This window comes from Lolium perenne, chromosome 6, assembly GCF_019359855.2.
Source record: "Lolium perenne isolate Kyuss_39 chromosome 6, Kyuss_2.0, whole genome shotgun sequence".
Taxonomy (NCBI): Eukaryota; Viridiplantae; Streptophyta; class Magnoliopsida; order Poales; family Poaceae; genus Lolium; species Lolium perenne.
The window spans coordinates 253484785-253507672 of record NC_067249.2 but is presented as its reverse complement, the minus strand read 5'-3'; the positions used below and the strand labels follow the sequence as shown (position 1 = coordinate 253507672).

Genomic DNA, 22888 nt, shown 5'->3' with positions numbered 1-22888 from the left:
AGCAACACACCTCTGCAGAGTGTAAAGAACTGTGACCTGTCACTCCCTGTTCGGGATGAGGAGCTGCGAACGCGGGAAAGGAGCTCCATGAAGTTCTAGTAAACCGGTGAAGGCTGACGGACATAGCTCTTTGAAATAAAAGCAATCTCTTGAAGAAATGTTTATCAAAACTTGCATTGGTATTAGACTTTCTGGTCTAATATCGTAGCTAGTGCATTAAACACCCCTTATCTATAATGAACTTGTTGAGTACGCTCGTACTCATCCCACTCTTAAATCCCATGCTTAGATTGTCTGAATCGTCTGGAAGAGGACTGCAACAACAATGAAGAAGCCGAGATCATCGGCTATGATGAACCTGACCTCTCAGGAGGAGTTGAAGGCGTAGACTACCTCATAGTCTACGGATCCGGGGAGGCTTCCGGAGGAGAACAAGCCTAGAGATATCTGATAAGTAGTAGTAACCGAGCAGCCCGAACTCTTAGTATTTAGCTGCTCGAGGAAATAAATGTTTAGCTTAATGAGACTCTTATATTGTAAGTTAAGTTGGGTTCACCTCGAACCCAGGGGTATTCCTCTTAGGACCCAAGAGGAGCTCCAAGATGACATGTGTATGATAGTTGTAATAATAAATGAATGAGTTATGGACCCTGCTATGTTCTGTTGTACTACTCTGAGGGATGTAATATTTGCGGAATGGTACTTCGTGAATGTTATATCAACGACTGGCATACTACAACATGCAGTGGTATGCAGGGTCACCACATTCAGCCCTGGACTATGGGTCCATAGCAGTAGCTAGATGGTTGTCTTCTCCTCATTGTGCTATCATTGTTGGATCTTGTGAGCTGCCTAACATGATCAAGATCATCTATTTGTTATGCTACATGTTGCGTTTGTTGGGATCCGATGAATATGGAATACTATGTTATGTTGATTATCAATCTATCATCTATGTGTTGTTTATGATCTTGCATGCTCTCCGTTGCTAGTAGATGCTCTGGCCAAGTTGATACTTGTAACTCCAAGAGGGAGTATTTATGCTCGATAGTGGGTTCATGCCTCCATTAAATCTGGGACAGTGATAGAAAGTTCTAAGGTTGTGGATGTGCTGTTGCCACTAGGGATAAAACATCAATGCTATGTCTAAGGATATTTGTGTTGATTACATTACGCACCATACTTAATGCAATTGTCTGTTGTTTGCAACTTAATACTGGAAGGGTGCGGATGCTAACCCGAAGGTGGACTTTTTAGGCATAGATGCATGCTGGATAGCGGTCTATGTACTTTGTCGTAATGCCCAATTGAATTTCACACTACTCATCGTAATATGTATGTGCATTGTCATGCCATCTTTATTTGTCAATTGCCCAACTGTAATTTGTTCACCCAACATGCTATTTCTTATTGGAGAGACACCACTAGTGAACTGTGAACCCCGGTCCATTCTTTTACATCGAATACAATCTACTGCAAACATTGTTCTTACTGTTCTTTGCAAACATCATCTTCCACACTATACATCTAATCCTTTGTTACAACAAGCCGGTGAGATTGACAACCTCACTGTTGAGTTGGGGCAAAGTATTTTGGTTGTGTTGTGCAGGTTCCACGTTGGCGCCGGAATCCCTGGTGTTGCGCCGCACTACACTCCGCCACCATCAACCTTCAACGTGCTTCTTGAATCCTACTGGTTCGATAACCTTGGTTTCTTACTGAGGGAAAACTCGCTGCTGTACGCATCACACCTTCCTCTTGGGGTTCCCAACGGACGAGTGCTTTACCGTCACAAGCAACGCTTTTTCTGGCGCCGTTGCCGGGGAGATCAAGACACGCTGCAAGGGGAGTCTCCACTTCCAATCTCTTTACTTTGTTTTTGTCTTGCTTTATTTTATTTACTGCTTTGTTTGCTTTTTTATATCAAAGTACAAAAAAATTAGTTACTTGCTTTACTTTATTTACTATCTTGTTTGCGTTCTCTATATTAAAAACACAAAAAATTAGTTATTTGCATTTACTTTATTTATTTCATCATGTTTCCTCCTAAGTTCACTCTTAAAGATGTACCGGTAGGATGAGGGTCTATCATTGGAAAAGATAATATAGAAGATTTTTTCACTCGTATTAGTACGGTTGAAGATTTTGAAGATAGACTCTTGGTAGAACTTGCTCCTACTTATGAAATTGTTGCTGCTTCTTTAGTACACATGTTAGAAGCTAGATTTGTTAATCTCAATTCCGTAATACAACATATGTTTCTTACACTAGGTGATATGGAAGAAGGAGAAAAGAAAGATTTTGTTTTAGAAACCCTTCTTAAAGAAATTTTGTGATGTAGCAAGAGAAGCTAGAAAAGCCTTTATTAAATATAAGATGCTTGGCTCTTATACCAACTTTGCTAGCACCCTTGAAAAGATGGAAAAAGATAGACAAAAGTACACTAATAAAGTTAATTATGAGGGGGATATTAAAACATCAATACCTTGCAAGTTCTTAGGAATGTGCGAGGCACTAGAAAAGAATTTTGATTGGATTGTTCCTGAAAATTTGTTTGATGAGAGTAGCAAGCCTAAGAGTAATGAAAAAGGAGCCTCTGAAACTTACATAGATAAGATACAATGCATAGTTGAGAAAACTCCAAACCCCGATGTTAATGTTTCATCTCTTGATAAAACTTGATTCACACTTTCTGCGCCTAGCTGAAAAGCGTTAAAGAAAAGCGCTTATGAGAGACAACCCATGATTTTACTTCTGCACTTTTATTTTATATTTGAGTCTTGTAAGTTGTTACTACTGTAGCAACCTCTCCTTATCTTTATTTTATTGCATTGTTGTGCCAAGTAAAGTCTTTGATAGTAAGGTTCATACTAGATTTGGATTACTGCGCAGAAACAGATTTCTTGCTGTCACGAATTTGAGTAGTATTCTCTGTAGGTAACTCAGAAAAATCTGCCAATTAACGTGAGTAATCCTCAGATATGTACGCAACTTTCATTCAATTTGAGCATTTTCATCTGAGCAAGTTAAGTGCCCCAGAAAAATTCGTCTTTACGGACTGTTCTGTTTTGACAGATTCTGCCTTTTATTTCGCATTGCCTGTTTTGCTATGTTTGATGGATTTCTTTATTCCATTAACTTTCAGTAGCTTTGTGCAATGTCCAGAAGTGTTAAGAATGATTATGTCACCTCTGAACATGTGAATTTTTGATTATGCACTAACCCTCTAATGAGTTTGTTTTGAGTTTGGTGTGGAGGAAGTTTTCAAGGATCAAGAGAGGAGGATGATACAAGATGATCAAGGAGAGTGAAAGCTCTAAGCTTGGGGATGCCCCCGTGGTTCATCCCTGCATATTTCAAGAAGACTCAAGCATCTAATCTTGGGGATGCCCAAGGCATCCCCTTATTCATCGACAAATTATCAGGTCACCTCTAGTGAAACTATATTTTTATTCCGTCACATCTTATGTGCTTTACTTGGAGCGTCTTTATGTTCTTATTTTGTTTTGTTTGAATAAAATTGGATCCTAGCATTCATTGTGTGGGAGAGAGACACACTCCTCTGTTGCATATGAACACATATGTTCTTAGCTTTATTCTTAATGTTCATGGCGAAGGTTGAAACTGCTTCGTTAATTGTTATATGGTTGGAAACAGAAAATGCTACATGTGGTAATTGGTATAATGTCTTGAAAATTTTGATACTTAGAAATTGTTGTGCTCATGTTTAAGCTCTTGCATCATGTACTTTGCACCTATTAGTGAAAAAATACTGTAGAGCTTGTTGACATTTGGTTTGCATGATTGGTCTCTCTAAGGTCTAGATATTTTCTGGTAAGGGTTTGAACAACAAGGAAGACAATGTAGAGTCTTATAATGGTTGCAATATGTTCTTATGTAAGTTTTGCTGTACCGGTTCATACTTGTGTTTGCTTCAAACAACCTTGCTAGCCTAAGCCTTGTATTGAGAGGGATTACTTCTCATGCATCCAAAATCCTTGAGCCAAAAACTATGCCATTTGTGTCCACCATACCTACCTACTACATGGTATTTTCTGTCATTCCAAAGTAAATTGCTTGAGTGCTACCTTTAAACAATTCAAAAGTTATTACCTCTTATTTGTGTCAATGTTTTATAGCTCATGAGGAAGTATGTGGTGTTTATCTTTCAATCTTGTTGGGCAACTTTCACCAATGGACTAGTGGCTTCATCCGCTTATCCAATAATTTTGTAAAAAGAGCTGGCAATGGGGTTCCCAGCCCCAGTTAATTAACTTTCATAATTTTACAAATAGACACTCCTCCATGGTATGTGATTGTTGGACGGCACCTGAGGATTCGGTTAGCCATGGCTTGAGAAAGCAAAGGTGGGGAGGAGTGTCATCTAAATAAAACTAAAATAAAATACACTCCTTCATGGTATGAGATTGTTGGAAGGCACCTGAGGATTCGGTTAGCCATGGTTTGTGAAAGCAAAGGTTGGAAGGAGTGTCACCCAAAAATAAAAAAAATTCATGGGAGCTGCTCTTTGAAAGTCTGTCTGGCAAGGGGGTTAGAGTGCCCACTACCATTCGTTGACAACAACAAACACCTCTCAAAACTTTACTTTTATGCTCTCTTTATGTTTTCAAAATAAAAGCTCTAGCACAAATATAGCAATCCATGCTTCCCTCTTCGAAGGGCCTTTCTTTTACTTTTATGTTGAGTCAGTTTACCCACTTCTTTCTATCTTAGAAGCAAACACTTGTGTTAACTGTGCATTGATTCATACATACTTGCATATTTGCATTCATCATATTACTTTGTATTGACAACTATCCATGAGATATACATGTTACAAGTTGAAAGCAACTGCTGAAACCTATATCTTCCTTTGTGTTGCTTCAATGCCTTTACTTTGAATTTATTGCTTTATGAGTTAACTCTTATGCAAGACTTATTGATGCTTGTCTTGAAAGTACTATTCATGAAAAGTCTTTGCTATATGATTCAGTTGTTTAACCATTGTCTTTACCATTGCTTCGAATCACTTCATTCATTACATATGCTTACAATAGTATTGATCAAGATTATGATAGCATGTCACTTCAGAAATTATCTTTGTTATCGTTTACCTACTCGAGGACGAGTATGAACTAAGCTTGGGGATGCTTGATACGTCTCAAACGTATCTATAATTTCTTATGTTCCACGCTACTTTATTGATGATACTCACATGTTTTATACACACTTTATGTCATATTTATGCATTTTCCGGCACTAACCTATTGACAAGATGCCGAAGAGCCAGTTGCTGTTTTCTGTTGTTTTTGGTTTCAGAAATCCTACAAAGGAAATATTCTCGGAATTGGACGAAATCAACGCCCAGGGTCTTATTTTTCCACGAAGCTTCCAGAAGACCGAAAGTGATACGAAGTGGGGCGACGAGGCGCCGCCACGCTAGGGCCGTGCGGCCAAGGGTGGGACCGCGCCGCCCTAGTGTGTGGGGCCCTCGCGTCGCCTCCGGACCTACCCTTCCGCCTATAAGAAGCCTTCGTCGCGAATACCCCAGTACCGAGAGCCACAATACGGAAAACCTTCCAGAGACGCCGCCGCCGCCAATCCCATCTCGGGGGATTCAGGAGATCGCCTCCTGCACCCTGCCGGAGAGGAGAATCATCTCCCGGAGGACTCTTCATCGCCATGATCGCCTCCGGAGTGATGTGTGAGTAGTTCACCCCTGGACTATGGGTCCATAGCAGTAGCTAGATGGTTGTCTTCTCCTCATTGTGCTATCATTGTTGGATCTTGTGAGCTGCCTAACATGATCAAGATCATCTATTTGTAATGCTACATGTTGCGTTTGTTGGGATCGATGAATATGGAATACTATGTTATGTTGATTATCAATCTATCATCTATGTGTTGTTTATGATCTTGCTTGCTCTCCGTTGCTAGTAGAGGCTCTGGCCAAGTTGATACTTGTAACTCCAAGAGGGAGTATTTATGCTCGATAGTGGGTTCATGCCTCCATTAAATCTGGGACTGTGACAGAAAGTTCTAAGGTTGTGGATGTGCTGTTGCCACTAGGGATAAAACATCAATGCTATGTCTAAGGATATTTGTGTTGATTACATTACGCACCATACTTAATGCAATTGTCTGTTGTTTGCAACTTAATACTGGAAGGGGTGCGGATGCTAACCCGAAGGTGGACTTTTTAGGCATAGATGCATGCTGGATAGCGGTCTATGTACTTTGTCGTAATGCCCAATTGAATTTCACACTACTCATCATAATATGTATGTGCATTGTCATGCCATCTTTATTTGTCAATTGCTCAACTGTAATTTGTTCACCCAACATGCTATTTCTTATTGGAGAGACACCACTAGTGAACTGTGGACCCCGGTCCATTCTTTTACATCGAATACAATCTACTGCAAACATTGTTCTTACTGTTCTTTGCAAACATCATCTTCCACACTATACATCTAATCCTTTGTTACAGCAAGCCGGTGAGATTGACAACCTCACTTTTGAGTTGGGGAAAAGTATTTTGGTTGTGTTGTGCAGGTTCCACGTTGGCGCCGGAATCCCTGGTGTTGCGCCGCACTACACTCCGCCACCATCAACCTTCAACGTGCTTCTTGACTCCTACTGGTTCGATAACCTTGGTTTCTTACTGAGGGAAAACTCGCTGCTGTACGCATCACACCTTCCTCTTGGGGTTCCCAATGGACGAGTGCTTTACCGTCACAAGCAGTAGACGGCATACTCTGCTTCATTGTCTGCAATGAAGTCGATATCCCTAACTAGCAAGTTAGGCTGGAACAGCTACGCCTTGCACACAAACTGGGGAGTGAAGATCGTCTTCATCTAAGCGTAGTTTGTGATCGGGATGCCGACGTACTGACGGTGCTTCGGGTAGCGCTGCAATCCACACGGAACAACTGTTAGTGCGGACGACATTGCCATATATATACTTTCAGATCTATGCATGAACTCAATGAGGCTTCGTACCTGGATGTACTCGTCCGCCGTCCCTTCATCACCTCCGTAGAAGCAGCAACCATCTTCGCTCCAGTCCATAATGCGATCGGATTTCATCTTCATAATGATGCTCCACTTCGTCCTCCAGTTTCTGATGTGGTTGTACAGCTAAAGAGTGGTGACATGTACGCCCGCGAATGCAAGAACATCTGCGGCTACCTTTGTTGTGGGTATACTTTATGTGTATATCAACGACGTGGTCTAGATCCGCCAAGCCCGGGTGGCCGACATATGGTGATGGTGGCATATGGCCCATCGGGCGGCCCAATTGCTGTTGATAGAAGATGGATGAAGTCCAGCCCAGGAACAGGAGCCGGATCTTAACCGACCTGTGCAGGTAGTCGGATTCGTGAAGGCCCATGAAGTATCCGGATCCAATAGGGCGTATAAGGAAAGGTGGATCCTTGACATGCACGACAATGTAATATTCCGTAGTTAGGCATCTTGTATTCCGGCTAGGACTCTATGTGTAAACCCTGGATCCGGGCGTCTTTATAAGCCGGATCCTGGGAACCCTAGAGGCACAACCACAACTCATTGTAACAACGCGAAAGCGCCCATATAATTCCATACAAGCAGCAGTAGGCCCTGTCATCGAACAGGTGTTCCGAAGCTGGGTAAATTGCGTACCACCGTCCCGAGGACTCTCCGCCCGATGGCCCCTACTTCTTCTTCCCTCCATGAGGATCCCTCCTATGGAGTACCATCGAATAGGCAACGGCAGTTTGCGCCCATCGTGGGGCCAGCGGCGTCTAGAGGCCGGAACCGGGAGGGTTCCGCCATGGGAAGCTACGACGAATCCATCGATGTGGGCGTGTTCTTTACGTCGGAAACTTTCCGATCGTCCCTCAGGATGAGTATTGGATTCCAGCTAAGACCGACCCCATCAAGCTCTCCATCGTCCCAATCGGCGGCATTCACATCTTTATCGGCGAGACCGTCGATTCCGACGGAAACGCCCTGGTAAGTCACGCTGGCGGGACCGCCGCTGAGCAGGACGCAGTCGTAAAGATTAGATATGAGATGCAAGAACTTAAGGAAGATTCCGCCTTAGATCTGGAAATTTCAAATCCCACCCAATCCGCCCCTGAGCAGGAAATTACGGTGGAAGACCAATGCAGATTCGTGGGTCTCCCAGGTGTTAGAAAAGCAAAGGTGCCACTTCGTGCACTTCCTCGCACATACCGCATGAACCGCCTCTCCTCTGGAAGGTGCTAGACTGATACGTCTCCGACGTATCGATAATTTCTTATGTTCCATGCCACATTATTGATGATATCTACATGTTTTATGCATACTTTATGTCATATTTATGCATTTTCTGGAACTAACCTATTAACGAGATGCCGAAGAGCCAGTTGCTGTTTTCTGCTGTTTTTGGTTTCAGAAATCCTAGTAAGGAAATATTCTCGGAATTGGACGAAATCAACGCCCAGGGGCATATTTTCACACGAAGCTTCCAGAAGACCGAAGAGAAGACGAAGTGGGGCCACGAGGCGGCGCGGCCCAAGCCCTGGCCGCGCCACCCTAGCGTGTGGGCCCCTCGTGACTCTCCCGACTCTGCCCTTCCGCCTACAAATAGCCTTCATCGCGAAACCCCCAGTACCGAGAGCCACGATACGGAAAACCTTCCAGAGATGCCGCCGCCGCCAATCCCATCTCGGGGGATTCAGGAGATCGCCTCCGGCACCCTGCCGGAGAGGGGATTCATCTCCCGGAGGACTCTACACCGCCATGGTCGCCTCCGGAGTGATGAGTGAGTAGTTCACCCCTGGACTATGGGTCCATAGCAGTAGCTAGATGGTTGTCTTCTCCTTATGTGCTTCATTGTCGGATCTTGTGAGCTGCCTAACATGATCAAGATCATCTATCTGTAATGCTATATGTTGTGTTTGTTGGGATCCGATGAATAGAGAATACTATGTTATGTTGATTATCAATCTATGTGTTGTTTATGATCTTGCATGCTCTCCGTTACTAGTAGATGCTTTGGCCAAGTTGATGCTTGTAACTCCAAGAGGGAGTATTTATGCTCGATAGTGGGTTCATGTCTCCGTGAATCTGGGGGAGTGACAGAAACCCCTAAGGTTATGGATGTGCTGTTGCCACTAGGGATAAAACATTGATGCTATGTCCGAGGATGTAGTTATTGATTATATTACGCACCATACTTAATGCAATTGTCTGTTGTTTGCAACTTAATACTGGAAGGGGTTCGGATGATAACCTGAAGGTGGACTTTTTAGGCATAGATGCATGCTGGATAGCGGTCTATGTACTTTGTCGTAATGCCCAATTAAATCTCACTATACTCATCATATCATGTATGTGCATGGTCATGCCCTCTCTATTTGTCAATTGCCCAACTGTAATTTGTTCACCCAACATACTATTTATCTTATGGGAGAGACACCACTAGTGAACTGTGGACCCCGGTCCATTCTTTTAATCGAATACAATCCACTGCAATACTTGTTCTACTGTTTTCTGCAAACAATCATCATCCACACTATACATCTAATCCTTTGTTACAGCAAGCCGGTGAGATTGACAACCTCACTGTTTCGTTGGGGCAAAGTATTTTGGTTGTGTTGTGCAGGTTCCACGTAGTCGACTGAATCCCTGGTGTTGCGCCGCACTACATCTCGCCGCCATCAACCTTCAACGTGCTTCTTGGCTCCTACTGGTTCGATAAACCTTGGTTTCTTACTGAGGGAAAACTTGCCGCTGTACGCATCACACCTTCCTCTTGGGGTTCCCAACGGACGCGTGCTGTACGCGTATCATAGACCCATGCAGGTTGAGGCTGACGGAGACAGCGACGCCCCGGGTCAGCAAGAGGCTGCCGGCGACAGCGGCGCTCCGGACCAGCAAGAAGATGTCGGAGACAAAGAAGAATCAATCCTGGGCAATCTAAGCCCAACCTCTGACGATGCTATTACCTTGGACACATAGGAGTACAATCGCCTTACTAAGGAGCTGGAAGATGAGAAGGAAGCTGAAGCAGAATCCACTCCGCCTAAGCAGGTCCTTGCGACCATAACTAGGTTGGATCAAGGAACTGACGAAGAAACGACTTCGAACGACGTCGGACTCCCAGGCCCGTCCAATTCGGAAACTTCGCCCTCGCGTCCGCGTTATCGCGTTGTGCCGGATTCCGAAGAAGGACGTATCCTCGAACACTGGGAAAATATGTCCGCAGAAGAGCTCGTCGAACAGGCAGGCCGGGGCACTATCGCGCACTCGGAAATCCTCAACAAACCAATAACTCCGTATGATGCTGCAAATCCTGAAGCTCTAGAAGCAAAAAGGAAGGAAATGATGGCTACCGCCAAGAGATTTGCCAACACCGCAATGGCGATGTTGGAGGAAAGGCAAGAGGCAGAAGAAGTGATGGAGAATTTCCTCAAAAGAGAGTGTGGAGCTGTAGAATACTTGGAAGAGGCCAAATCACTCCGACGAAGGTGGGAAGCCATCATCGACGATGCCGACTAGGAAGCAGATAGGATCCATCGGGAACCCAGTGGCCCCAGAAGATCAATTTTGCAACCCCCACCGATCAACAACCGCTCACAACTCCAAACGATAATATGAATAAGGCTGCGGAGCTCTTGGCCAAGAAAGATGAGGAAATCGACATCAACCACCTCCGCACACTCGTTGCTTCAGCAATGAAGCAACAGAGTAAAGCAAGCACTTCGCGCAGGTTGGAATCCAACCCGGAGCTACGTGTATCCACCGCGCAGAAGGACGAGGACGCCTCCGGAAGGGAGCATCGTGACGATGAATCGCGCACCGGATCCATGGAGCGCGGAAGGAGAACCAGAGAACATCCAAATACGATCCACGTACCCTTGAAAACACCTCCGACTGACCCAAAAAAAGGGAAAGGATCCGATGTACGCTGGTAGGGACAAATAACGCGACCCATCATCTCCACCACGGAATATACTGGAAAAAGTCCTGGAATGCACGAAAAGTGTATTTGGCACATGAGCACCAGTGCCAAATATGAAAAAGTGCTCCTGATTTTTAAAAATCATATTTTTTGGATTTTAAAAAATATGAAATTAAATACACACATACATATAAACATTCTGAAGGTACGTTAGAAATTTTGAAGAAAAATATGTTATATTTTAAGCTATACAAAAAAGACAAATTTCTGACAAATATATACCTCTATACGTAGCCACAAATTTGTTTTTTTTTCCTGTAGCTCAAAATACAATGCAATTTCTACCGAAATTTTGCATGAATATTCAGAATATGTGTATGTATTCATGGAATAAATGTAATGATTTTTTGAAATGCAGAAATTCTTTTTTTAAATATTTTAAAAACTGAGAGCACTGATGCTCATGTGCACCAAATTTGCTTCCTGGAATGCAGCACTTCAAAGCGTAAGAGCATCCCCACTCGTTTGGGCTCCCCACGCCCAAATCCGGCGAAATTTTCGTCCGGATTGGAGGAAGATTTGGCGTGGGGAGGCCCATTTTCCCAGCCGTGAGCCCAGGATGGATGCAACGCAATACGACGAATTCAGACAAAATAGGCGAATTCGTTCAAACATAAGCGAAATTTAATGATATTTAACATATAGAGGCGAGTTCGTACATAAATAGGCCGAATTCGTACATATATTTGAATTCGGCGATGGGCAAACTAATACTAAAACTCCTACATGCCGAAATGGCGGTAGAAGGTCGTGTAGTCGCCGCCGCCGTCGTCGTCGCTGGAGCCGGCGTCGTCCTGGGGCGGCGGCGCCTCGTACCAGCGGCTCGTGCCCTGGCCATCATCGCCGGCGCGTGGAGGCGACGGCCGGTAGATGTCGTCGTCGCTGCTCTCCTCGAGCTTGATCACCTCCCTGGGCGCGGCGTTCCGCGCGGACGACGACGGTGCGGCGGCGCGGGCGGCGAAGTTGTCGTGCGGCGGCCGAGATCCAACATCCGCCGCTGCTGCTCCTCCTCTGGCGCTCCCGATCGCGCACAGACCACTCCAGCGCGGCGTCGATGGGGAGGGTGTTGTCGGCGGGCACCGGGTCCTTCGGCGACCTGGCGATCGCCTCCGCCACCGCGGCGTCCTCCGCGCGCCTCGCCTCCTCCTCGGCGAGCTGGTTGGCGGCGGCCGCGGCGGCCTGTTTCTTCGCCGTCTTCCTCTTCCGCCCGCGTTGCGGCGAGGAGGGCTGGTCGCGGATGACGAGCGCGCCGCTGCTGCGCCCTCTGGTCGGCGGTGGAGACGCCGGCTCCTTCTTCACGGTGGCCGGAGACGGCCACTCCTTCTTGACGGTGGCCGGCGTCGACCCGCCGGACCTAGACGCCGATCTCGATCCCGACGACGAGGCGGACGGCGCCATCCTCCTCGGTATCCAGGAACTACCGTGCCGGCGCGACACGGTAGCCGCCACCGGCGGCGGCATCCCCAGGACAGGGGAGTTCCCGTCCTCGATGTGCGCGAGCACATTCTCGAGGGTGCGGTTGGGCGCGCTCCACCATCGGCGGCGGCCGGCGGCGTTGTTCCTTGCCGGAGGAGGAGGAGGGCCGTCGTAAGCGGCGAGTTCACGTTCGTACCTTCGCCGGAAGAACGCGATCCACGCTTCGTGGTTGTCGGGGAAGAAGCGCGGATCCGCGCGCTGCTCGTCATCGCGAGAGTGGCGAGCACCTCCTCGATCGCCGTTTCGAGTGCGCCGCCACCCGTTGGCGGCGGCGGGATCGGCACGCCGCCTGCGCTCAGCCTCCAGCCTCCCGGCACGCGGAAGTCCGGCGGCGCAGGGTAGCCCGCCGCGTGCAGGAGTCGCCCCTCCCATTGGTGGAGAGAGCGGCGGCCGAAGCCGTTGTTGGCCGCACCGTCGTTCGCCATTGCTGCTTCCTTCGAGTTCGGGGATGATTTGGATTTGGGGGAAGACGAGCGAGGAGGTGAATGCGGGGCAGCCGGGGTAGTTCGGCGATAAATAGCGGTAGGCGCGCATGAAACCGAGGCGACGGCATTAACTCGCCGCGTGGAAGCTACGCGTCCGGCGAATGCTGACCGGCGGCAGGCTTTTACAGCGCGCGGAAGACGATGCGATAAGGACGACGATCGGTGTCTCTTGCCGACAAGTTGGGGCCACCAGACGCGCGGGAACGTTTCGCGCGCTTTCGTTTCGTCCGGAGTCCCCGAGCGCTCCCCGGGGGGCCGGGGGTGGCGTGGGCTCGCCGGATGGATGAAGGGCCAAATCCGGACGAAAACGAGGAACCGGGCGCGACTGGGCCGAATTACGCCGTCCGGATGGAAAAAACGCTCGCCGGGGGCCTCGACGGGGGCACGAGTGGAGATGCTCTAATGCAAGTCCTGGAATGCAGCACAGCATTTGCATTATATCGTTTCTTCAGATGGCCGCTCACACACTGTAAAAAGTCCAACACTTTACTGCAGATCGAAGATGAAGAATTCATATGTACGAATATACTGTATATAGCAGTCTGGACAGGCAATGTACTGCGTCTACCTTAAAATATGGAAACATCCAGTCCTAAGCAAACACGAAGCATTATCAATAACAGTTATATGTAGTGAACATTCACTGTTTCTAGCAACTGAAACTTTCAACTAAACAATATGAACTTGTTACAGAAATTAAAATATTCATAACTGGAATCTGAAAGCTCTTGACTCAGGAAGGTGTACAAAAATACATAGAAGAGGGCATCTGGGTCATACATGGTTTAAAAATAAGTTAACTACATCCAGAATGCCACAGGAGTCGAGCAAAGATCATTAAGCTCGTGTCCTTCAACCATCTGGTAAGAGCGCGCACTTAGCCGCGTTGTCCTCAGCTCTCCATTTTTATCATACTTGAGACCAAACTTGGTGACGTACAGCACAAGGCGACGTGGCCCCTGGCAGCGTTGATTATATTTTTTGTGGAGGAGAGACTGAATTAGGCAGTAGTTGTTGTTGCCCATGTAGAGAAGGTTGGCACCTAGGTGCCTCTCGTTGTCTTGAGAGAAGAGCTGGTCCTTGCCGAGCTTCCAGGCCGGCATGGAACCACATTTGGCAGCGGTGGCAACAGGTGGCACATCACAGCAGCACACATAACCAATACCACCTTTGTGACGGCAGAGTCCAACCCAAGCATCAAGTTCGTTGTCAAAGTAGGCTTGGCCTTTGAAAGGCATGACCCAGTTTCCTTGGCAACTCCAGCTAAGCTTCTCAGTATCCAATGAGAAGGTGCTTTTCACCTCGGAGACGAAGAGTGTGTGGCCATCGGGGTGCAATGCAGAGGATGTGATGCAACTAGACTTGACCGGGGCCAAGTCTGGGAGTATGGTCCAAGACCACTGAGTGTCTTTGTTGTGGGGTGCCGGTGGCGGGGCACCAAGCACACACACGCTGGATTCCACCATCATGTAAAGCTCGCCACCAACAGACGCGAAAACAGGCTTGTGATATACCTTGTGGCCATCGGGGTGTGCGCAGGGGGTGAGCCCCAGAGTTTTGGTGTCGATTACGGGGAAGGCGTTGTCGGCTCTGCTGGAGACTGGCATTGCAAGTATGTTGGTGCCATGCCCGCCGAAATACCACAATCTGCAGTGAGGGGCCTTAAAGCGAATAACAGGCGGCTCTGGGAGGGTCTCCGCATCTTCATCCAGGTCCAAGGCCTCGGCATCAGAGTCGGCTTCAGAGTCAAAGGGCTCGGCGTGGGCTTCAGAGTCGAAGGCATCGACATCTATCTTGCGCACGCTGTATCCCCTTTCCCAGTCATCCACCACGAGATAAAGATGCTGCCGCTGACGCGGCTGCGACTGCCCCCGCCGCCGCCGCCGCTTCACAGTGTGGCCACATGGCTGAAGCATGAGCTGCTGCTTTGACATGCCGTCTTCTTCCTCTCCGGTGGCGGTGGGGCTTTGTGATCTGTGTGTTGCCACCAAACAGATCAACTCCTCAAAATCAGAAAACCAGGAACCGGCCCCCGAATAAATAAGCAAAACTATGTTGATCGAGAAGCGGTGCGGTTTGATCGTACCCGAATTCCACTCAGATTAGGAGTCCATCATAGACTTTGACTCGGGGGAAAAAATTCGCCCAGGACGTCCCTTCCCCAATCCAGCGAGGGTAGGTGAGAGTGGAAGGATCTCCCACGGCGAAGCTGAGATATGGACTTGACGAGCTTCAAGAAGATGCGATGGGAGAATGTCGCCGTCATGCACGGCACCGACGTCTCTGCTGCTCTTGGCTCTGACAAGCGTCTTCCAGGTCTGATCCTGCCACAGTTTCCTCTCCTCAGCTTCGCCGACTCCAATGTTATCTACTTCCAGTTGAACGAGAGGGACCGCACCTGGCTGGTTGAGGTCGACATGAAGAAGAAGAAGGCACTTGGGGCGGTCACCCTCTATAGAAACGACGAAGAGCCTGACCACAGGAACAGGACAGTCAGTTCGTTTATCCCGTTCACCCGGTATCTGACGGAGCATCACCCCAAAAGCCTTGAATTGACCAGCAAATTAGAGCGCGCGGGCATAAGCCGTAAATAAGGTGAGCGGTGGAAGATAGACTGAAGACCAGCCAGTCCGGTTCGGCAGAATTGAGAGAGCTACAAATAATTTGTATCATCAGTAGTATGTAGTTGTGGTTTTCATCTTATGGGACAACCTAGTGGGCGATAAGTGAGTTTTTGGTGCACTGTGAACCTGATTTTATATCAAAAGAAATTTATATAATGGAGGTATGTCTCTGTTTGGAATATAACCATGCCAATAACAACAACCAATGTTCCTGATGGCACACAAGTGCTGCTGCCGACATTATTATAATGATTATTCCAGTTTAGTTGACTTACTCTGGGATTTATTTAGTGTTAGTTGGAAATGATTTGATCAATAATTGATAATTGTTAGGCTGAATAGGATAGTTAGCTTTTCCTGTGAAATCATGCTAGTGCTCAACATTTTAACAGTCTAATGCTATTTATGATCCACCGCTCCCATGAAGCCACAATTGTAAGTTTCAGGTCAGTTGATTTGGATGGTATGTTAACCTGTACACTGTCAGATTGTATCGTAGTATTGGCCAGCAGGTTTCATTTTTCCTGCTTGTTCTGTTCGCTACTGCATTGCAGTTGCTTGCTAAACCTACTTACTACAGGCAAAATGAACACGAACATAAATCGGTGGTTACCAACTCCAGTTACATTGATTAATAATACCAGAACAGTTTCTCTTACAGGAGAAAAGAATGGGGGCAAAAAACCATCACATATTGAGCCTCAAAGCCCCCTGGATGCACGCTACTACCACCCTTACCGACCTCTCAAATTATTTACAGGTGAGATCTTCAGGGTTCATCGGTTTATTCTCGGGCATCAATAGCCATTTGCATGTCGACGATCGATCAATGGACAGACAAGCAGCAGCAGAACCCGCAAATCGCTACGTACAGTTAACACTCAACAATGTAGAACAACACCGACAAGAAGAGGTGGCAACAATGGCGTGCCACCCCCATCACTGGCCTTCCAGGAGCACCCTGAGGTTATTGAACCCGTCAGCCGAGATGCTCCGCTCAACCCTGCCCCTGCTGGCCACTCTGAGCTGCGGTGGGGCTTCCTGGTGGAAGGAGACCATTACCGCCGTCAGGTTGTCCGTTGCGCCCCGTCTGATCGCCTCCTCCACGATCTGCCTGCAGCACCGCCGCAGGTCGTTGTGCTCCTGGAGCCGCTGCCGTGCGAAGTCCACAGAGTTCTGGTTCGAGAAGTAGTCCCAGATGCCGTCGCTGCCAATGATCAAGAACTCATCGTCCTTAGTCAGCGTGATCATCTTAAGCTCCGGCTCCGCGCTCAGCGGGCCACCCGGCTCGCCTGTCTCCTTCAGGCCATCGAGATGCCAGTCGCCGAGCGCTCTGGTGACCGCAAGCTGGCCATTCAGATAGCCGTCGTCGACGTAGCCGCCTAGTGATTCTACACGTTTTCTTTCATGGAGGCAACAGGTTCTGTGGTCATTCGACATTTCAACTGCAACACCGCGCCGGGAAAGGACTGCCCGGCAATCACCAGCATTAGCGACAAGAAGAGATCTGCAGAAGACATGTGGGCAATTAGCATTGCTGATAACTTGGAATCTATTGGTAAAAAAAAACCTGCAGTAGAAAGTGCAAAGCTTAAGTTCAAATAATTCCGGAATGACGCATAGGGAACAGACTGAGAAACTATCCTAAACAATACTGTAAACATGCCTGCTACTAGTACAGACTTAGAATGCCTAGGAACAAGTTTACCTAGTGTCAAGCTCCAGTACACATTAATTATAATGTTCTATCATCAATTAAATACGAAAATTACAACGAGATCCTTGAGAAGCCCTTCATCTTCAACTTCTAGACAGTGTCGACCTGCGCCGCCGCTGCCGCTCCTCCCTGAGTCGGTCTACGTTGTCGATTGCGGACGGGAAGTCGCCAAACGGGTAAAAAAGACCACATCCTTCCCGGAGACGAAGAAATAGGATGAACTGCCGATGAAGCTCCTTGATGATCCGAAGATCCCCACTGCCAGACGAGATCCTTGAAGACCACACCACACCCACAAGCTTTTTGACGTTGCCATCAAGATGGGGTTGAAGCCGGGGATACATGTGGTGACCCTGCATACCACTGCATGTTGTAGTATGCCAGTCGTTGATATAACATTCACGAAGTAACATTCCGCAAATATTACATCCCTCAGAGTAGTACAACAGAACATAGCAGGTCCATAACTCATTCATTTAATATTACAAGTATCATACACATATCGTCTCGGAGCTCCTCTTGGGTCCTAAGAGGAGTACTCCTGGGTTCGAGGCGAACCCAACTTAGCTTACAATATAGATGTCTCATTAAGTTGTACATTTATTCTCTCGAGCAGCAAAGTATTAAGAGTTCGGGCTGCTCGGCTACTACTACTACTTGATGCTTCTAGGCTTGATCTCCTCCGGAAACCTCCCCGGTTCCATAGACTATGAGATAGTCTACGCCTTCAACACCTCCAGAGAGGTCTGGTTCTTCATAACCGATGATCTCGGCTCCTTCAGTGTGGTCGTAGTCCTCCTCCAGACGATTCAGACAATCTAAGCAAGGGATTTAAGATTGGGATGAGTACGAGCGTACTCAACAAGTTCATTATAGAGAAGAGGTGTTTAATGCACTAGCTACGATATTAGACCAGAAAGTCTAATATCAATGCAAGTTTTGATAAACATTTCTTCAAGAGATTGCTTTTATTTCCAAGAGCTATGTCCGTCAGCCTTCACCGGTTTACTAGAACTTCATGAAGCTCCTTTCCGGGCGCGTTCGCAGTTCCATATCCCGGAACAGGGAGTGACAGGTCACAGTTCTTTACACTCTGCAGAGGTGTGTTGCTTTACCCATAAGAGATCTTAACCTTGGTGCCAACCGGGCAGCTTTCCCGTCCACACTTCCTTCGGTGTGAGGCCCGGTATAAGGTCTAGCCAATCATGTTCCTCCGCTACCTCGAACACCCACCCTTTGTTGCATGCCCCGACCCTGGGTCCTCGCCGGTCCCATTATTCCCATATATTTCAGGGTGGACCCCGACCACGACGACGATGCAGGATCGAACCAAACTCCTTCGCCGGTAGCTGCAACCCATCATAGACCGCAATACCGTGGGGACTTAGGACTCCCCAGCCTCACCATCTTGCTCCTTCGGGCGACAAGTGTACTACGGACAATGCCGTGGGGACTTAGGACTCCCCAGCCTCACCAGCTTGCCCCCTTGGATTACAAGTGTACTACGGTAAAGCGCGTCCGTTGATGAACGAGAGGTGGAAACACTTTTGACTACTCCGTCCCACTCCGGATCTTAAGGTTAACACGGGTATTACGGCACAAGAATCACTGGCGACATTTGTTGTTAATCCTAGATGGATAATAACCCTTGCAATGGAACCTCCACCATATCAACACAATCCATGGTTCCATTGCCCACCACATAGTCATATTCATAGTTATGAAAGTAGTGGTTTTGGTTTTTATGCAATAGTGATAACCATAATACTTTGCAAGTAATTTGATATAAATACTCAAATGATATGAGCAAGCGATGAACTTGCCTGAACACTGCAAAGTTTTGCAGTTGGATGGTGTGGACTGACCCTTGTCCTCTGTCTCTGAAAAATATCATCATTGTCCGATAAGGGCAATGGTTAAAGAAGCAATTATGCATGATTCCAGTTTTAGGGTTTGTTCCCCCTTCCGATGTCGTTGTTATTTCATGTGAGAGGTTAATACTAAGAATAACTTGGAGATACTTGATTTAGGGTAAATACAACCTTGAAATATTGTCAAGATGTTTTTAAAGTCCAAATGCATTAATGGACTTATTTTCTTTATTGAAAATAATATGTGTGATTTAAATCCTTATTTAAATCATCAAATTAAGACTTATTCTTATTTGTCTTCAAAAATTCTCTTTGATATTTTATTTAAATAGAGAATTTTATGCTGATCAATTTTCATATTTTTAATTATTTTTTTAGAGCTCTTATTAATTTTCTATTTAATTTCAAAGTTTCTGGTTTTTAATGAAAAGACTGTTTTGCCCCTTGGGCCCACCTGTCAGGGTGGCCCAACGGTTTAGGGTTGGCGGACCCACTTGGTCCGGCCCAACCCATTCACTCTCTCCCTCTCTCTCTCACGCGTGTCCGAACCCTAACCCTAACGAGCTCTGGCGACGTCGTGGTCGCCGCCGTCTCCGCCGATATTTTCTGGCCGCCTCCGGCCATCGCCGGCGACGAGATTGGTCGCAATCGAACGGACGCACGACGGCACACCGTTCGGTCCGCGCCGATCCGTGTTTCATCGCCGCCTCCGTTCGTCCCCAACGCCTCTGCGGCACGGTCGTGGTGATCTGTGGTGCTCCGTCGCTCGCTGTCGATCCAGGCGCCGTGGCGGTGCTGGAGCGCCCCTGCTCGGCGACGCCAGGCCAGGCGCGGCTTGGCGCTGCCGTGGTGGCCTGTGCCGCCGTGCCGCCATGGCACGTCGGTGCTCTGCTCCAGGTACACGCTCCATTAATCCCCTCCTCTCTCTCCTTGTTGCCTGCTCTTCTCTTCATCCTCTAGCTCTGGCCATTGCTTGCTGTTCCTTGTGCTTATCTTTGCTGTGGCCGTGCTTACTGCTTCTTCTTATTTCTTCTTTGTCTTTGCGTGTCTTCTTGTCTTTGCTTATGCGAGATGTCTTTCTTCTGTGTGAAGCCCTGCCTTATCTCTGTGCAAGAATTTCTAGTTTTGAGTGTTGGCTATGATTGCATTCCTTGTCTAGCTCTACCTCTGTGCCCTGTTCTTATTAATAAGCTTGCTAGATATCAAGTGTGTTCATGAATACTGCTCTGGCTTGAGTTCTGTGTGTATTACTTGCAATTTTGCAAGTGCCAGAGCAATGGTGTGCTGTTCCTTGTGCTCAAATTCATGAGCATGCTCAATTGAGCATTACTGTTGGCTTAACTGTATGATTCAGTGATTAGTGATATATGCTTTATTTGTTTAGCAAGATCCAGTGGTTCATCAAGCCTTTGATGTGCTTCTGGATACAATCATATGATTATTACTTCAGTATCTGTTTATTGATTAAGGCTTGGGTGTAATTCTTGATGAGTGGCTCATCTGCGGTGCTATGCTTGCTTATAGCCATACGTATCAAGTGTTAGCAAGCTACGGTGAGCATGTGATCAACGGTGGCTTGTTGATTAATTGTTAAGCTTACATGCAGGCCTATCTGGTGCTCATTCTGGTGTCTGTGTGACACATGCACTTGTGCTAGTGTAGGCTCTGCCTAATTCAGTGTTTGTTGTTGCTTGCAGTGATCCACTGGATCATTTGCAAGGGTCTGTTTCATGATTTACTTTTGATATCAATTATCTGTGTTGCCTTTGTTGATTGAGTGGATAATTGATGTGAACTGCTGAGCAGTATTGATCATGTAGATTGATTAAGTGAAGCTAGAGGGATGCCAACAGTTGTTGGGTACCCTAGCTCACTCTGAACCCATCTGGGTAATGATGCAGTGGCCTGGTGTGTGGTTTTTATTTACCTATGCTTGTCAGTGAAGCTTGGCTTCCTATTTCTGACAATAGACATGATCTACTTGATGCAGTAGTGATCTGGTGCATCCTATGCCCTATCTGGATGGAAACCAACATGTGTTGGCACCTCCTGTGATGCATGAACTCCTTGGAGTGATGATATGCTTCTCTTGTGGCTTTACTTTGTGGCTAGGTAGCTGTTGTGACCCTAGCAATGCTTGATGTGCTAGTAAAGGTTGCTCCTACCCCTTCTGTATGCTACTGTGCAATATTACTGGTAGTCACATGGGCTTCCAGTATAATTGATGTTGAAAAGAAAATAGACATATAAATGTCTATATTCTGATGGTCTTAGAAGGGCTAGTGTGATCTGGTTGTACTTGGATAAGTCTTTGGGATTGTTTTCTTTCCTGTTTCCATTTGGATGATGCTACCACTATTCTGGTTGGCATAACCATGGGTATAGGCTTGATTGATCCCTGGTCCTTGCCATTTCTTCCAGGTTTCACTTGGTCTCTGACCAAATGATGATCAAAACAGGGTTACCCCACCCTTTGTGTGCTTGTGATTGATGACCCACAAGTATAGGGGGTGTATCGTAGTATCTTCGATAAGTAAGAATGTCGATCCCAACGAGGAGCAGAAGGTGTTGACAAGCAGTTTCGATGAAGGATTCACTGTAAATGCTCACAGACAAGTATTCAGGGGGTTTTGATGTAACAGATGAATAAAGTACGAGTAAGTAAAGTGCGAGAGTAACAATTGCAGCGAGTGGCCCAATCCTTTTTAGCACAAAGGACAAGCCGGTTTGTTTACTTATAATGACCAAACGTTCTCGAGGACACACGGGATTTTAGTCTAGTGCTTTCGCTACATACGGCTAAATAATCTTCATTGTTTTGATAAGTGTTGTGTGGGTGAACCTATGCTAATGTACCGCCCTTCCTAGGACTAATACATACTTGTGATTATACCCCTTGCAAGCATCCGCAACTACAAGAAAGTAATTAAGAATAAATCTAACCACAGCCTTAAACTCTGAGATCCTGCTATCCCTCCTGCATCGATATACCAACGGGGGTTTAGGTTTCTGTCACTCCGGCAACCCCGCAATCGGCAAACGAGTACAAGATGCATTCTCCTAGGCCCATAAAGGTGAAGTATCATGTAGTCGACGTTCACATGACACCACTAGAAGAATAACACCACAACTTAAATATCATAACATTGAATATTACTCAACCATAGTTCACTACTAACATTTAGACTTCACCCATGTCCTCAAGAACTAAACGAACTACTCACGAGACATCATATGGAACATGATCAGAGGTGATATGATGATGAATAACAATCTGAACATAAACCTTGGTTCAATGGTTTCACTCAATAGCATCAATAACAAGTAGAAATCAATACCGGGAGAGTTTCCCCTATCAAACAATCAAGATCAAACCCAAATTGCTACGGCGGTGACGATGTCCAGCTGTGGAGACGGCGGTGATGATGGTGGAGATGATGATGATGGTGATGGAGATGATGTCTAGCTCGATGACGGTGACGATGGCGTCGATTTCCCCCTCCCGGAGGGAATTTCCCCGGCGGATCTCAGCCCGCCGGAGAGTTCTTTTCTCTCTGGTGTTCTCCACCCCGCAGAGGCGGCTGTAACTCTTCGTGAGGTACCCTCTGTGGCTTAGGTCTTCGGGACGAAGGATTTCGCGAAGAAAAGGAGGCGAAAGGGGCTGTGGGGCCCCCTCACCACCAGGTGGCGCGGCCAGGCCATGGGCCGCGCCGGCCTGTGGTCTG

The 22888-nt window shown here is 46.9% G+C and overlaps 2 protein-coding genes across 2 annotated transcripts; both read right to left on the bottom strand.

Annotated features, from left to right (window-relative positions):
• Positions 1–13643: 13643 nt before the first annotated feature.
• Positions 13644–15491, bottom strand: LOC139832202 (uncharacterized). Its single transcript, XM_071821842.1, has 2 exons — positions 15038–15491; positions 13644–14925 (listed from the first exon to the last, which is right to left on the bottom strand). The coding sequence occupies exon 2, from the start codon at positions 14883–14885 to the stop codon at positions 13752–13754; it is 1134 nt and encodes a 377-aa protein (XP_071677943.1). The 5' UTR covers positions 14886–14925; positions 15038–15491; the 3' UTR covers positions 13644–13751.
• Positions 15492–16341: 850 nt separating this feature from the next.
• LOC139831876 (probable protein phosphatase 2C 27) lies at positions 16342–17252 on the bottom strand. Its single transcript, XM_071821227.1, has one exon. The coding sequence runs from the start codon at positions 17013–17015 to the stop codon at positions 16515–16517; it is 501 nt and encodes a 166-aa protein (XP_071677328.1). The 5' UTR covers positions 17016–17252; the 3' UTR covers positions 16342–16514.
• Positions 17253–22888: the final 5636 nt, after the last annotated feature.

Bases quoted from the DNA above. Each gene is read 5' to 3' on its own strand.
- LOC139832202 (XM_071821842.1), bottom strand. From the start codon at position 14,885: ATGTCAAAGCAGCAGCTCATGCTTCAGCCATGTGGCCACACTGTGAAG.
- LOC139831876 (XM_071821227.1), bottom strand. From the start codon at position 17,015: ATGTCGAATGACCACAGAACCTGTTGCCTCCATGAAAGAAAACGTGTA.